The sequence below is a fragment of the Poecilia latipinna genome, unplaced genomic scaffold (assembly GCF_001443285.1).
Source record: "Poecilia latipinna isolate Pla-1442-1.1 unplaced genomic scaffold, P_latipinna-1.0 Scaffold86, whole genome shotgun sequence".
Taxonomy (NCBI): Eukaryota; Metazoa; Chordata; class Actinopteri; order Cyprinodontiformes; family Poeciliidae; genus Poecilia; species Poecilia latipinna.
In genome coordinates this window covers 490,366-504,229 of record NW_015112702.1, presented here as the reverse complement: position 1 = coordinate 504,229, position 13,864 = coordinate 490,366, and the positions used below count along the sequence as shown (strand labels likewise).

The 13,864-nt window shown below is 39.9% G+C and overlaps 1 protein-coding gene across 1 annotated transcript in view; it reads left to right on the top strand.

Moving 5' to 3' along the window:
- Positions 1 to 12,058, top strand: part of itga8 (integrin, alpha 8) — a 53,969-nt gene extending 41,911 nt beyond the window's left edge. Inside the window, exons 22-30 of the mRNA XM_015022441.1 lie at positions 2,670 to 2,749; positions 3,908 to 3,988; positions 5,022 to 5,127; positions 6,343 to 6,501; positions 9,066 to 9,182; positions 9,286 to 9,399; positions 9,490 to 9,591; positions 9,683 to 9,805; positions 11,079 to 12,058. Of these exons, the coding sequence (XP_014877927.1) occupies positions 2,670 to 2,749; positions 3,908 to 3,988; positions 5,022 to 5,127; positions 6,343 to 6,501; positions 9,066 to 9,182; positions 9,286 to 9,399; positions 9,490 to 9,591; positions 9,683 to 9,805; positions 11,079 to 11,168 (972 nt within the window). The 3' untranslated portion in view covers positions 11,169 to 12,058. The remainder of the gene's footprint in view (positions 1 to 2,669; positions 2,750 to 3,907; positions 3,989 to 5,021; positions 5,128 to 6,342; positions 6,502 to 9,065; positions 9,183 to 9,285; positions 9,400 to 9,489; positions 9,592 to 9,682; positions 9,806 to 11,078) is intronic.
- Positions 12,059 to 13,864: the final 1,806 nt, after the last annotated feature.

Below are 13,864 nucleotides of genomic sequence, written 5' to 3'. Positions count from 1 at the left end.
GCTCAACTTGTGCATGCGTGCCACGGTAATAATCCATTAAGCTCCCGTGCGGCCGACACATGCAGGAAGCTGAGGCTTTGTAAGACAAAGAGCGGCCTCTACCTACATGAAATTCTAGCACTCTGTTGCACACGCACTCGGCTAAAAAAGAAAAAAAAAAAAAAGAGCATGGCGCACGAGGCTTTCTTTTAAAGATGTCAAGGCTGGCAGAGAGGCGCGTCAGCTCTTGGGAGTTGACACGGGGCATTCTGATAAATCAATTATGCGGTCATGTTTCACAGTTTGGAGGAGGGGGGGCCATGTGTGTTTGTGTGCTTGACAGCTGGCCAGATGTTTCCCATATTCAACTTTTCCCCTCGCCCTGTTGGACGCTCGGGAATCCATCAACTTATGCAGAACATACCTTTACGCACACACTCCATACGAGCTCTCTAAGCACAAGTCGGACCAGTAGGGCTCATTGTTTGTGCCACATGACACAGCTGTGGAGGCTCAGAGCAGAGTGATTGGTGACCAGGCCTGAGGAAATGCAGATTTCTGCTCACTGCTCTGCCTCTATGCCTGAATTTTTCTCTTTCTTTACTGTAAAGTGTTTAGTTCACTTAGTTTAACAGAACAGAAGAACATCCTTGTAATCTAATAAAGTGTGTTCTTAAATGGTTAATTGCAGATCTTCGTGTTTTCTATTGCATTTGCTTTTGCATTTATTTGGTTTTGTTACTCACATTGTGTCGATGTTTGCCCACTGATGGCTTAAAATTGTGGACGATGCACATTCTGTGTGTAAGAATGAGGTTTATGATAGTGTTAGGTAGAAATAACACAATATCATAGTAGATTGCTATATATAGCATTTATGTGTTGTTTTTATTCTCATGCATTTTGTATTCTCACACCAAAAGAGTAAACTGTTTAATCCAGTAGTAGTTGTGCATTCTGTGCTTGATGTGCAGAATATTATATTTAAAAAAATGATGTTCTACTCTTTGTAATGAAACAACAAGCTAATATTAGTTGGTTTATAATTGCATTATGGATTTTTTTTAATTGAGAAAAGTATCAAAAGGTTTACTAAAACTTATTTACTTTTTGTTTTCTTATGAATATAGCTTCTATTTAACCTAGTATGTCTCATTGCGACTGAAAATCTCTTTTTAAAGAGAGATCTGGCCAGCCTTAAGTAAAAATTGGGAATTTATGAAGACGCCGTGGTTTACTTCTTCAGTTTTAGTCTTATTATGTCTGTTATTTCAAGAACTTTGATCACATAGCGCTAAAACTTTGGTCGATGTCAGTATCTCGCTCTTTAGTAGGAGATTATTTTGCATCATGGAGGTCTCTGCATTTCAGCTGGAGGATGTTTTTTTTTTTTTTTAGTCCTTCACCGTGAATTACACTGCAGTCTTTTCTACCAGACTATTTACAGGAATTCAACATAAGATAACAATTATAAAATGTTCAAATCTCATGATATTTTACCTCAGTCACATTTAATGAGTTTGTGAAGAAATGTTTTTACACATATCTTATGTTGACATGTGACATTTATAACAAGCTACATAAAAACTTTTTTTTTTATTTGCAATGCTGCAAACTTAGACTGACGAAAGTACCAAAATACAAAGAAGTTCTCAAACCACTGCCTTAAACCGCTTTCCCCAATGTTGCTCTGAAGAACCATTGTTTTTCTGCATTGTAGCTAAACCTAATGAGCCAAAGCTGAGCAGCCCCAGGACTGCTATACCCAAATGCAGAAGAAGTTTATTTACTTCACCTAAAAGAGCTTTGGACACACAGACGACTCAGATTGACATGACAACTGCAAGCTCTTTGGGAAAGTTAAAACGGGTGTCAATAGCAGCTTCTTTTACATACATCTTCACACACAAAATCAATTCTTTCAAGAAACAAAAGAAAATCTTGTTGGCAACTCCCTGAACTTTCAGGTTTTCTTCCAGCAGACCAGTAGCAGAGTTGACTGTGTTGCCCTTGATTTTCCCTGTCACCCATCCTCTTCGTTTAGCTGATGGAGGCTCGCTCCACATTTCATGCCCTGCCTCTTTAGATCTTCCCCCGCCTGGTGTTGGTTTTTTTCTTCCCCTTCCAAGTCTCCCTAACGTGTCCCGTAAAGACAGCTTGACTTTGTAGCCCCTCACCCCCTGGAGACATGGCTCTTGAAGTTTTTTAAAACAAGGTTCCCTTGTGTTTTTCGCCCCCCCCCCCCCCCCAACTCCTCTGCATCGGAGGCTCGTCCTGTTTTTCAGCGAAGATCACATGTGCATGTAAACACACACGCACCACAGCAGTCGATGGCGTACTGAAGGCTCCACGTGTTTTGCGTTAGCCTGGAGGACAGGGAGATTTAAACAGAGGAGAGACGAGGAACTTGACTGTGGTTTTTAAGTATGTGTCTGTAGTCTGGCTTTTGTCAGATTTAGGAAACTTGCTGTTATCAACACACGCATACACAATCCAGATATTGTGAGTATGAAGTAACGAGGGGGGGCAGGATCCGGTTACAAGGATTTCACTGTCTGTTCAGCGCTGCCTTTGTTGTACACATGCATCTAAGTCCTCACCGTCTTCCTACAGGGTCCCTCCTCATTCTGGTGTCACGTGATTTTAATACATTTTCTCTGTTTCTTGGGTTTCTTGATGTTCCTGAGCAGCTGTCCGTTGGTTTGAGGTTTTCGGTCCAAAGGCTGGAAGACTCCGGACCGAAAATCAGCTTTGAGCTACAGATCCACAGGTGACACAATCATGAGCTCACACACACACACACACACACAACATACACATAGGGGAGTTGTTTGTCTTTCCTCCAATCTGTCTACATGTGTCCCGAGTCCGCGCTGATACCAGCACTGTCTGCGGTCTCATGCGGCTGGCCGCAGGGACGGAGAGAGACAGATGGCCCGGAGGAGCTAGGGACAGGAGAAACACAATGCAAAATGTTTGTTTTATTGCGCCATTTGTCATTTTGTACATGCAGCTATTCACAAAGTGAACCTTTCAAGGAGTCAGCTGAAGATCATGCTGTTTTCATTATGACTGTCTTTGACTTTTGTGACATTTTTGAGGTCGAGTAAAACAGCAGCTCTTTGTAATGAATGAGATGAATGCATGAACTGAAAGACATATAGTCCTGGTGGAAACTTCACATGCACTCATCATAAACAAAATGTCACATTAATTTTGAGATTTTATTGATTTATTTGAACTTTTCTTTGTCCTCCACTGTACAATGATAGCACAACAAGAAAGCTCAGTACGTTCTATAAATACAAACATGAGTCTAAACTTTGAATTCACTGTGGGTTGTTTTTTTTTTGTCTTTATAGTGTCAATATTATACATGCATGCTAAAAAAAAAATATGCACACACTTCCACTTATATTAGTTGCTTGTTGCTTCCAGCCAAGTTGTTTTTACAGCCATCAAAAAGCCTCTGGCGTAATTCTGACTGAATATTTCTCTGGACATCTTGGCAAAAATCACAGAGCTCTTTTAAAGTGACTGGCTTTAAAGGACAGCCCATCGTTCCCGAACGGACTGAGGTCCGGGCCGTCCCAGAAGCTTATGTTAGCATTTATATCAAAATCACTTTAAATGTGTTTTTGAGATCATCGCTGGAACTCATTATCTCTTTTGATTAGAACAGCCGCGTCCTCAGTTATGAAACGGTTATTACCTCATAGCATACAGATGCTTGTAATTGCCATTTCTGATTTTTGTTTTCACCCTTTTGTCGGGCCGTTCCTTCAAATACCCGTCCTGTTTTCATTTTGTCATATGACAAGCATGCATCTCTTTGGAAGGGGTTTATTAGTTAGTGTATTTAAAAGCAGATTTTAAGGCCTTTTTAAGCAGTTTTGCTTATTGTGCTTGTGATTTTTTTCCCCTACAGCTCCAACAAGGACAACTCTGAAAGCAACATGGTCAGTCTGAATTTGACCGTTGCCGCTAAAGCTCAGCTTGATTTGCGCGGGTGAGTCCAGCGTGCCTGCAAGTTTTTTGGTTGTTTGTAGGAAACGATGCTTGGATTTCTATACAACAGCACATATTTATTGACAGATTCAAACCAAACTGTATGCATGCGGGGTTATTTGTCAGCTCCTCCACGCTAATGCATACACACAAGCTCTCACACGCGCTTCAAAGCCTGGTGCCTGACATGCCGTTGTTTAGGTGTGGTCAGGGGAGCACACAAACGAAGAAGCAGAGGGAGGAGCGCATGCCACACTTTGTCCTGTCAACTGCTGTGCTTCAAATGTTACATTTTAGTTGTATTTAAAGTACTGTTGTTGTAAAACATGATGGTGATTTTACTCTCAAGTCGAAATGAGATAATTAGCCTTGATCCTGGGGTGAGGCTTAGATAGTTCGGTTGCACATCCATGCAGCTTGCAAACGCCACACTGCTCACTGGAAACCTAGACATCTTTTTTTTTTTTTTCCCACTGAAGTTAATTAATTATGAACTCTACAAAATGCATCCACAACAGTGATCAGATTGAAGATCAACATATGTATCCCGCACTGATTTTATTTTATTTTATTTTTTTCTTGTATGAGATTTCAAAGTTGCACATGGACGCTCCGTTAATCTGGCAAACCACGATTAAATCTGTTTGCAAAATAGTTTGAGTTTGCAAATGTTCTGCAGATTAAAAGTAGCCCCCATGGCTGAAAATGATACATTTTCAGCTATAATCTTCGCAAAAGCAGAAAAAGCCACTGCGTAAGAATTGGCAATGTTTATATCATTGTCTTAACTTGCATGGAGTTGCATTTGTTCTCCACATGCATTGCCTGGCTTCCAGGTACTCCACGTTTCTTTCACAGCCCAGAATCATGTTTATCATGTTAATTAGCCTCTCTTAAACTGCTCTAAGGTGTGAGTGTGAGTGTCCACGCGTGTTTGTTTGGCCTTTTTTTTCTCTCTCTCTTTTCTGTTTGCTGCCCTGTGTGTGTTTTCAGATAAAACTGTGTGTTTACATCCAATCAATTTGTCCTTGCAGGGTGTCTCATCCCTCTCAGGTTGTGCTGCCGTTCCCAAACTGGGAACCCAAAAAGAAACCCGTTAAGGAGGATGACGTCGGTCCACAAGTAACACACATATATGAGGTACTTTTCAGATGCATATATCAATCAATCAATCAATCAAATTTTATTTGTATAGCACATTTCAGCAGCAAGGCATTTCAAAGTGCTTTCCATAATTAAAATAAAAACGTATATGTCAAAATCGAAACTAATTACCTCCATTAGACAGAAAGATCAGCTGAAAACTACTTAGCCAGTTTTCTATTAAATGAAGTGACGAGGTGTGGAGTGGGAAGAGGCGAAGGCGCATCAAACTCTGCTGCTCTTGTCCTTACGTTTGGTGATGAAGGGAAAAAAAAAATGAGGGGATAAAATAGGTGTTTGATGTTGCAGTCAGGCTAAGAGGAGGCGAGAGCTCTTTGGGATAAAGTTAACAGCAACACTAAAACACAGTCACGGTAAAACCAGTGGCTCTATAAAGAATTAGGATGTGGCTGATCAAAGGTTTCCAGCTCAGCGGTAATTACTGCTGCGAGGGTAAGAAGGCCTTAGAAGGAAGAAAAACAGAAGGGAATAAGGAGTTAAGTAATGAAGGAGGGAGGACTGACACACGGAAACGCGTAATAAGTGAGTGTTGCAAATTCAAATTTTGAGATAACGACAGAAAAGGCAGAAGGAGTGAGAGCTGCAGACAGATTAGAGCAAGCCATTTTCGGTCTGGCCCCATTTTTTTTTTTTTTTTTTTTTTGCTTTAAATGGCGGGGAGCTTCATTGAACCTGAGTGCAGGCAGCATTGTCTGGCCTGTCCTGCAGCTGATAATGATTTTCATTTGTGGTACTTTTCCCAGTGGACAGCTGCTTCTAGTTAGAGTTTTTTCCCTCTTTTTTTTTTTGAATTCTTGCCCTGCAGCACCAGGATAGGATCATGTCCTGTTTGGATGACTTGCTTCAGTATATTAGAGGTAGGGGGGTGATGGGAGATGTGCATCGGGGTGAGACGAAGACGGCAAAAAGAGGATTTATTAAATCGAGGGTCGATTTAGTCTCATAACTCATTCCCACTAGTTTTGACAATGAGCCCGGTGAAGTTTTTTGCTTGTCTTGCCTTTTCAATCCCCAGAGACTGAAGGCTGCATTAGCATTATCTCCATGAAAACACAGGTGGCCTGTCTCATCGTACCACAGTTATGATAACCTGATTACAGCCCTGGTCACATGAGACCTGCTAATAAGGCAGAAGAGGGTAAAACCTTGACAGCTCTCTGTTTTTGCTTCTCTCTCTCTGTGTGTCTCCAGCTCCATAACGCCGGTCCCAGTAGTATTGGGCAGGCTGAGCTTCAGGTCGGCTGGCCTGCCCGTTTCCGTGATGAGAACCTGCTGTACGCCATGGAGATTCAAACCGACGGCCCAATTAGCTGCCGGACAAACACCAGCCTCAACCCACAGGGCCTCCAGGTACCATCAATGTTTCACAAGCTCATGCACTTGGACGCGTATTCCAAAACCAAAACTTTTGGACTCATAGATATACTTGCTGTAATGGAAATCAATAAATATACATAAACCTGAAATATACATAATTTAAAAATACCTTCTGTCTGATTCATTCGACAAGTTTTTTTTTTTTTTTTGTTGTGGTTTTCAACACCATCCCCTGGTCAAGACGTGTTTTCATTGCGGTAGCATATAATCCTCCGGCGAATATCAAACAAATTGTCTTCCTTTATTTGGATTCATTCAGTGAAGCAAAAAATCCCATGTTATGAAATATTATTTTAACAAAATCATGGGTGCAACACCGACTGCCCCCATGTGGCAATTCTCACTAAACGAATATACCTGAAGTATTTTTGTAGTTTAAACTTCTCAATTTTAAGTTGAGGTTAGAAGTGTTTTCTTCTTCCTGGGTGAAACACTCATCACTCTTTGAAATGAGGAGGACTAGAAAGCTTCCCATTCAAATAATGCAGACGTGTTGATCGTTCCAAGTCAGGACACGGCTGTAAAAAATTGCTCACGTCTATAAAAGTTGACTTTTTAACAATGGTAACTGTGGCATAAACAAAGCTGAATGAGGACCACACACAGTGAGTACGGTAGGGGAGGGGCTTAAAACAAATCGTCAGAGCTTGATTCGGCGAAGATTGGCACCAAGTGATCACCTGGTCTCCATAGTGGTCTTTTAATTTATTTGCCATAAGTAATGTAAAGGGACTCGTGGCAAAATATACTGCTCAAAAAAATAAAGGGAACATTTCACTTTAATTTTGTGTGTGGCTCCAAATCCAGGCCTCCATTGGTTAATAAATTTGATTTCCATTGATGATTTTTGTGTGATTTTGTTGTCAGCACATTCAACTTTGTACAGAACAAAGTATTCAATGAGAATATTTCATTCATTCAGATCTAGGATGTGTTATTTGAGTGTTCCCTTTATGTTTTGAGCAGTGTATTTCTTTGTCCTACCCACACAAACGTAAACATGTACGGTTTCCTAAACGCTTAGCCGACTTTATTAACTGAAATGAACGATCTGCTTCGGTCAGATGAGGCCAACTTTGAGCTTTTTAGAAAACCAGTACTGGCAAATTGAGTTTGCCATGAAACCAGTGTTGAACAATAGTAGAACATCTCTCAAAGCCACTGGCGTGTACGGTGGAGGGAGGATCTGTGAAGCCGTTTGTCTGTGAATGATGGTGAACAGCATCATGAACTCTTTTGAAATCTGAAAATTAAAATAGAAATCTGACAGCATCTACCAGAAAATGAGTTGTCACTGAAATAAAACAAAAATAATAATAATAATCAGAAAATGTTCACCAAGCACAAACTCAACCTTCTCCAATAATGACGTTAGTCCCAGACCTAAATCATATAGGTGTGGTACCTATATGATTTAGGAGAACCTTTAGGTTGAACCGACTTGCTTTCTCTGTAAAGCACTCAATATAAAACGCTTATGTTTTTCAGTGTGAAGGTGTACTTCTACCATAAATGGTTATTTTAAGGCTGTCTAGAGTGGCGTCAATAAATGTGAAAGACAAATATATCCCGTCTTATATAAAATAATGTCCTGCATACAGTTCTTACTGCAACTCCAACAAGATCTTAAAATAGCGAAGAAGGATCGGGCTTATTTCAGACGTTGGAAGAGTTTCCATCGGCAGTGATCCCATCTTTGTTTTAACTTCAATATTGGTTTCTTTGCTTACACTGGTTTGATTACAGCAGATTGTTCTTGAGCTGATATTTCTGAGATAACGCCGCAGAACCAGCCATTTAATCAAATCGGCCAACTGTGGCATAAAACGTTCTCATTTATTCGTTAAAAAGTCTGTGGTTCTGTTTCTAACCACGGGGCTGGAGGAGAGGAAGAAAACAAATGGCATTCTGGTTCCAAAAATAGTTGGTCTGAGAAGAAAAAATAATCAATGTGTGCTCAGCGTGCTGGCTTTTTCAAATATTTAAATTAAAATATTAAATCAAGCTGTTGCCTCTGGCCTCCCTCCAAAGCTGAGCTTCCAGAGCAGAAACAATAAAAATCTATCTGTGTTATCTGAAACTTGAGGACATGTGGGTTATTTTCTCCCGTCTATTTTTCCTCATTGTCAATGAGACAGTGTAACCGGGGGAAATTAAATCTCCTCAAATCCAACTTTATACCAGACATTCTTTGAATCAGATTTTACACTTGTTTCTGCAGCTGGACGTTTTATGGGATTTTATTACGTCTTCCAAATCTTTGGGCTTTTTTGTCCTCTTCAGCGGTTGATAAGGCCACATCATGTGCCTCCCAGACGCTGATAAAATAAGCAGTATGTGGCGGTCGTCGAGTTTCACTGTGGAATCGTCTTCAGAAAGCCCAAATACATGCCAAAGATATTTGAAAATTGTTTTTTTTATTGCTTCCTCCTCTGCTTATTTGCGATGGTTAATCAAGGCAGAGGTATGTCTGTTCTGCAAAATTGAAACCCGTTCCACCGCATTTCTAATGTTCTGTCGCTGTCTCCTTGTTTCAGATCTCCTCTCTGCAGGACACCCCAGAGCTGCTGGGTTTCCTGAGGAACACCACTGATCCTCCTCACCGCCACAAACGATCTGTCGGCGCAGCTGAAAGTTATAGCAGCAAGACCTTGGTGAGTGCCTCCGTCTTCTCTCAAGAAAACAAGCCAGAAAAAAAAAACATTCATTAGTGATCCACAGGTGCTTCATGTCTGTCTTCCCGCTTCCCACATTCAGAACTGCACCAACATCTCCTGCCTACGGATCACGTGTGTGGTTGGTCGGTTGGATCGAGGCCAGAGTGCTGTGCTTAAGATCCGATCCAGACTGTGGGCACATACGTTTCTACAGGTAGTAATTCCCGCGTTTCATAATTCATTCAAATGTTGCGCTTTAAATATTTTCACACCCATTTACTAAGTTGCGTATTTTGTCTTAAAGCGGCGTAACGACCCATATGTTCTCAACTCAACGGTATCCTTCGTGGTCGTATCTGTGCCTTATCGCGTCCAGCCCCCTGCTCTGCCTCAACACAGAATATCAGTAAGAAAGAAACAATAAACAAATCACTGTGCATGCGCATTCTCAGCCTGGAAAAAGAAATTTGGCACCATTTGCATCTCTTTTTCTCCAGATGGGAACCCTCGTGCTGTGGGGGACTCCTGATGTGTCGTTTGCTGTTCCGCTCTGGGTCATTATTCTGGCCATACTGCTGGGCCTGCTAGTGCTGGCCATGCTGACATTGGCGATGTGGAAGGTAAATAAGCAGAAGTAGTTTTCACGGTATTGTGCAACACTCTTATTCTAATTCTGATTTTTTTTAAAGAATTTGGTTCTAAAAAGGAAGAACATTCTTCTAGTCTGTGGCCCTCATCAGTAGTTCCTCAGGCTACCATAAGCTTGTGAAAGTTTTTCATTGGACTTGTCATCTTTTCTGACATTTTCTATTCAGTCCTTTTACCGTACTATGTCAGCATAACATGCAGAAATTTTCTGTATTTTTTTTTTTATAGTTCTAAAAAACAACTAGAATAATTCAGGGATCATTTTGTTCAGTTTGTAAGGACATGACCAAAGATCCAGGTAAAAACGGGTTTCTTTCTTCTTTTTTTTTATCACTCTTAGATGATCTCACTGAGAGTTGCTATAGCCTGCTGCTCACCCTGTCACCCTGTCCTCTAAATACAATGGCAGGATGTCTTATTGGCTGTTTGATCAAAATATTCAGCATTTTCAATATCTGGCCAGAGGACGCAACTCCTTTTGTTCAGCCTACATGCACAGTTTGGAGGTGTGCGCACCTCAAGATCTATTTTTCAAAGTTATACATTACTTGTTCAAAGCCCAAAGTTGTTTCTCGGAAGCTTTTTATGCCTAAACAATTAAATGGTCAAAGTAAAGTTGCTTGTGGTTAGATGTCCACTACCGGTTCATAGGTGGTCCAAACAACAACAAAATATGTTCTTAATCTCCTGAACCAGCTTTGATTTGTCCAAATGTGAAGGAACAATAAAGCAGCTATTATCAGATATTACCACAACAAACTGTAATAGGGATTCACAATATTTTAAATTGGAAAGGCTACGGCCAGCTCAGATGCAATATTTCATAAGCTCTGCAGCCGACTCATTTCTTTGCCCCGTTGAATAGACTTTCACTCCACTTAATATAAAGGAGGTATAAATTTCAGCTGCTAAAGCTTACAGAAAGTGTTGGAGAAACTGTGAGGACAGAAAACAAGAGTGAGGGAAAACATAGATCGATCACAATTGGACAGAACAATTCTGAACTATGATTTCAAAATTTATTTGATTTTCTTGAGTCTCACAGTCCCAGGGTGGGAATTGGCATAAAACCGTGTCAAAGTCCAAAGAAAAACTTTGAAAGATCTTAAAGTGCAACCATCAATCAAGACCTATTGACTCAGAACTTCAAACTTTGGCACGGTTTTCTAATACGGTTTCTCTAATATGTCTTTGACGGCATTTTTTCTTCGGTTGCATATTGACTTGTGAATGCGATTCCCTCAGTGTGGTTTCTTCGATCGAGCCCGGCTGCCGGCAGATGATGATGTCTCCGACCAGGAGAAGTTAACGTCTGATCAAACTGGGGATGCCTGAAGAAGACGAACGACAGCACTTGATTAAAAGCTTGTGGTTTAGGAGGAAGCTGCACCTTCTGAATGACCTAATTCAGATCTGAGATCTGTAGTATCTGGAAGCTCCAGTCCCTGTTTTGGAAGTCTTCTATTTGTTTTAAAGAAACTGACTAAAAGCAACAAAAAAAACCTGCAGTGCCACAAACTCTATGACCAGAACAAGTGAGGTCACAGCACACAAAGTGGGGGCAAAACAACACACAAGTCAGGCTAAATTACCCACACATGTCAATTGTTTATACGTTGCAATGAAGCACCACAACTGAAGGCCGAGTGGATTATGTTGAGAGGACAAAACGTCTTGTTTTTGTGCAGGACGAAGACAACTGAGCTCTGTGCACAAGTGCATTTAATGAGTTTCAGTGAGTGTGTATGGATTCCTGCAAATCTGTGTGTAAGAAGTGCAGCTTATGAACTCAATTTCTCCCCGTTTCCTTCAAACCAAGCCGAATACCTTGCAGTTTACATTTACGTTCACTAAACACGCTACCACATGCATTGGGTTTAGAAAAGGGGCACAAAATGTCAAGGTGTATATTTATAAATGTACGTGCAATATTTGGGCGTTGTGTGATTCTGAAGCTTGTTGTTACACTGGCACTACTTTTTTTAGAGCTTCATGTCTTCATTGTATGTGTATATACTGTAAGATTGGTTGGTCGTTGTGTTAGATAAGTATTATTTCTAAAAGCAACACATTTTTTTAGACAAGTACCAATATGATGAAACTGTTACAAAATAAATAACTTATTGTCTTGTTGCAGCTCTGGGGTTTTATGTTTGAAGAAAAAGAGCACATCTCCACAGCTCAGGCTTCACACCGCTTGCTTAAGTTTGCAAACCTTTGAGTTTAAAAAAAAAAAAAAAACATTCATGCATCAGATTATTCACGTGTTTTTAATGTGAATAAACGACAGTCAGAAAGTATCTGGTTGTTGTCAGCAATGCTGTAATTTAAAAAAGGAAATGTAAATTTAAGGTTTGAGCAAGTTTTGGTTTTTACATCAAATGTTTATCAGAATAAAAGTTTGGTTATTAAAGGATTTTGGTGGTTTGCTTTAAATACGCAGGTAAGTTTCACAGTGTTACTGCTGGGTTTCTGTACCTCAGAGGAAGGACTCTTGCTCCCCCAAACGGTGCACTGAAAAATGCTAACTTTCTTTCTGGCCCCGCAGAAAACAAATGAGACAACAGAAGCAGGACGGCGCCACCGTGTGGCTTTCAGCTGAATAACCTTTTATGGTAGTTTCTGCTAACAAAAACAGTTAAGCTAGGAGCTGTCTCTCCAGCTTCAGAGGCATTTAAACACTTTTAATATACCTGTGAACGTTTTCTGTTTAAAATTGGACTCTGTTTGATTAGTTGAACTGTTAATTGCCATGAAGCTGTTGTCCTAAAGAAACATTAATGGATTAAAGTTTTCTCTGTGCATAAAAAAACAGTTTTATCTTGATTTATCATTCATGGCAGGACTGGATGAATAGAGGTAGCTGCTCATTTGCTTTATTATTCAGAACATTTTCCGTACAGCAGCAGCTTGAAACAATACGAGCCGGTTACTCTTTGAAAGAGAACGCATCTATTAAATGTGTTTGTTTTATTTTACTGGAAACTAATGAATTTTATGAAACCATTGCATTAGGAATCAAATGACTTTTGAATTAATCCTTGGAGCAATAGTTTCTTTTTGTATTCTAGTTTAGTTTTAGCTCTTTCAAATTAGCATAATTTGTTTTATTTGCTAAAACGAAACCTTTGAAATAAAATTTGCATGATCTGAAACCCTAAATTTATATAAAATGTTTGTCAGAACAACTTAGCAACATGGCACTGGTTCTGCAAAGGGACTTCTGGTGTGTGTTACTGTCTGTGCTCTGGAATGGGAAAGCTTTCTCTTGGAAATATCAACGCAAGAGAGAAAAAGTGAAGATATTTTCAGGTCCAACTGAATTAAAACATTTGTCAATCTCACTGCTGGCAAACCACATAGCACATTCAAAATATTGCCAAAGCACATTGTGTCAAAACCATGAACTCTCTATGCCAGACTGTAATGTTGGTGTAAATTTAGCTCCTTGCAAAAGTTTTTATACCTATTGAACTTTATGAAGTGTAATGTTCAAGTCCTGCAATTGAGAAGCATTAGTAGTAGTAGTCGGTGTAATTGGACAAATTGTGTAAATGTTTAAGTGGTGTGAATACTTTGCATGACGTCGTTTGAACCTCAGTACGAGTTATCATCGAGGAACCACCACACGCTGCGTTTTTCTTCAGACTCTTTATTTCCTTGAATATATGTGATAAAAATTAAAATCAAACATTTGAAGTAAGAATTGTAACAACAAATCTCAACACCATCAAAGTAAAGAAACATTATTGGTACTTACTACATACTGTATTGATAGGACACACTGCATCTTATACAGAAATTCATCCAAACAGACTCCGAATACAAATTTTTTTTTTTTTTTTTAAGTCTTTGACTCCCACCGTTTCCTGGGTTGTTTAAGCTGGTGCAAAAGAAAACGTCTTAGGTGAAGCAACATCTTGTGTGTTATTCAACTGAACAGTGGCAATTTAAATTGTTTCACAGGTCTGTACAAGGCGATGAGAGTTACTTCTCTTCAGTGGGAATAAGGACAGACCGACGTTATAATG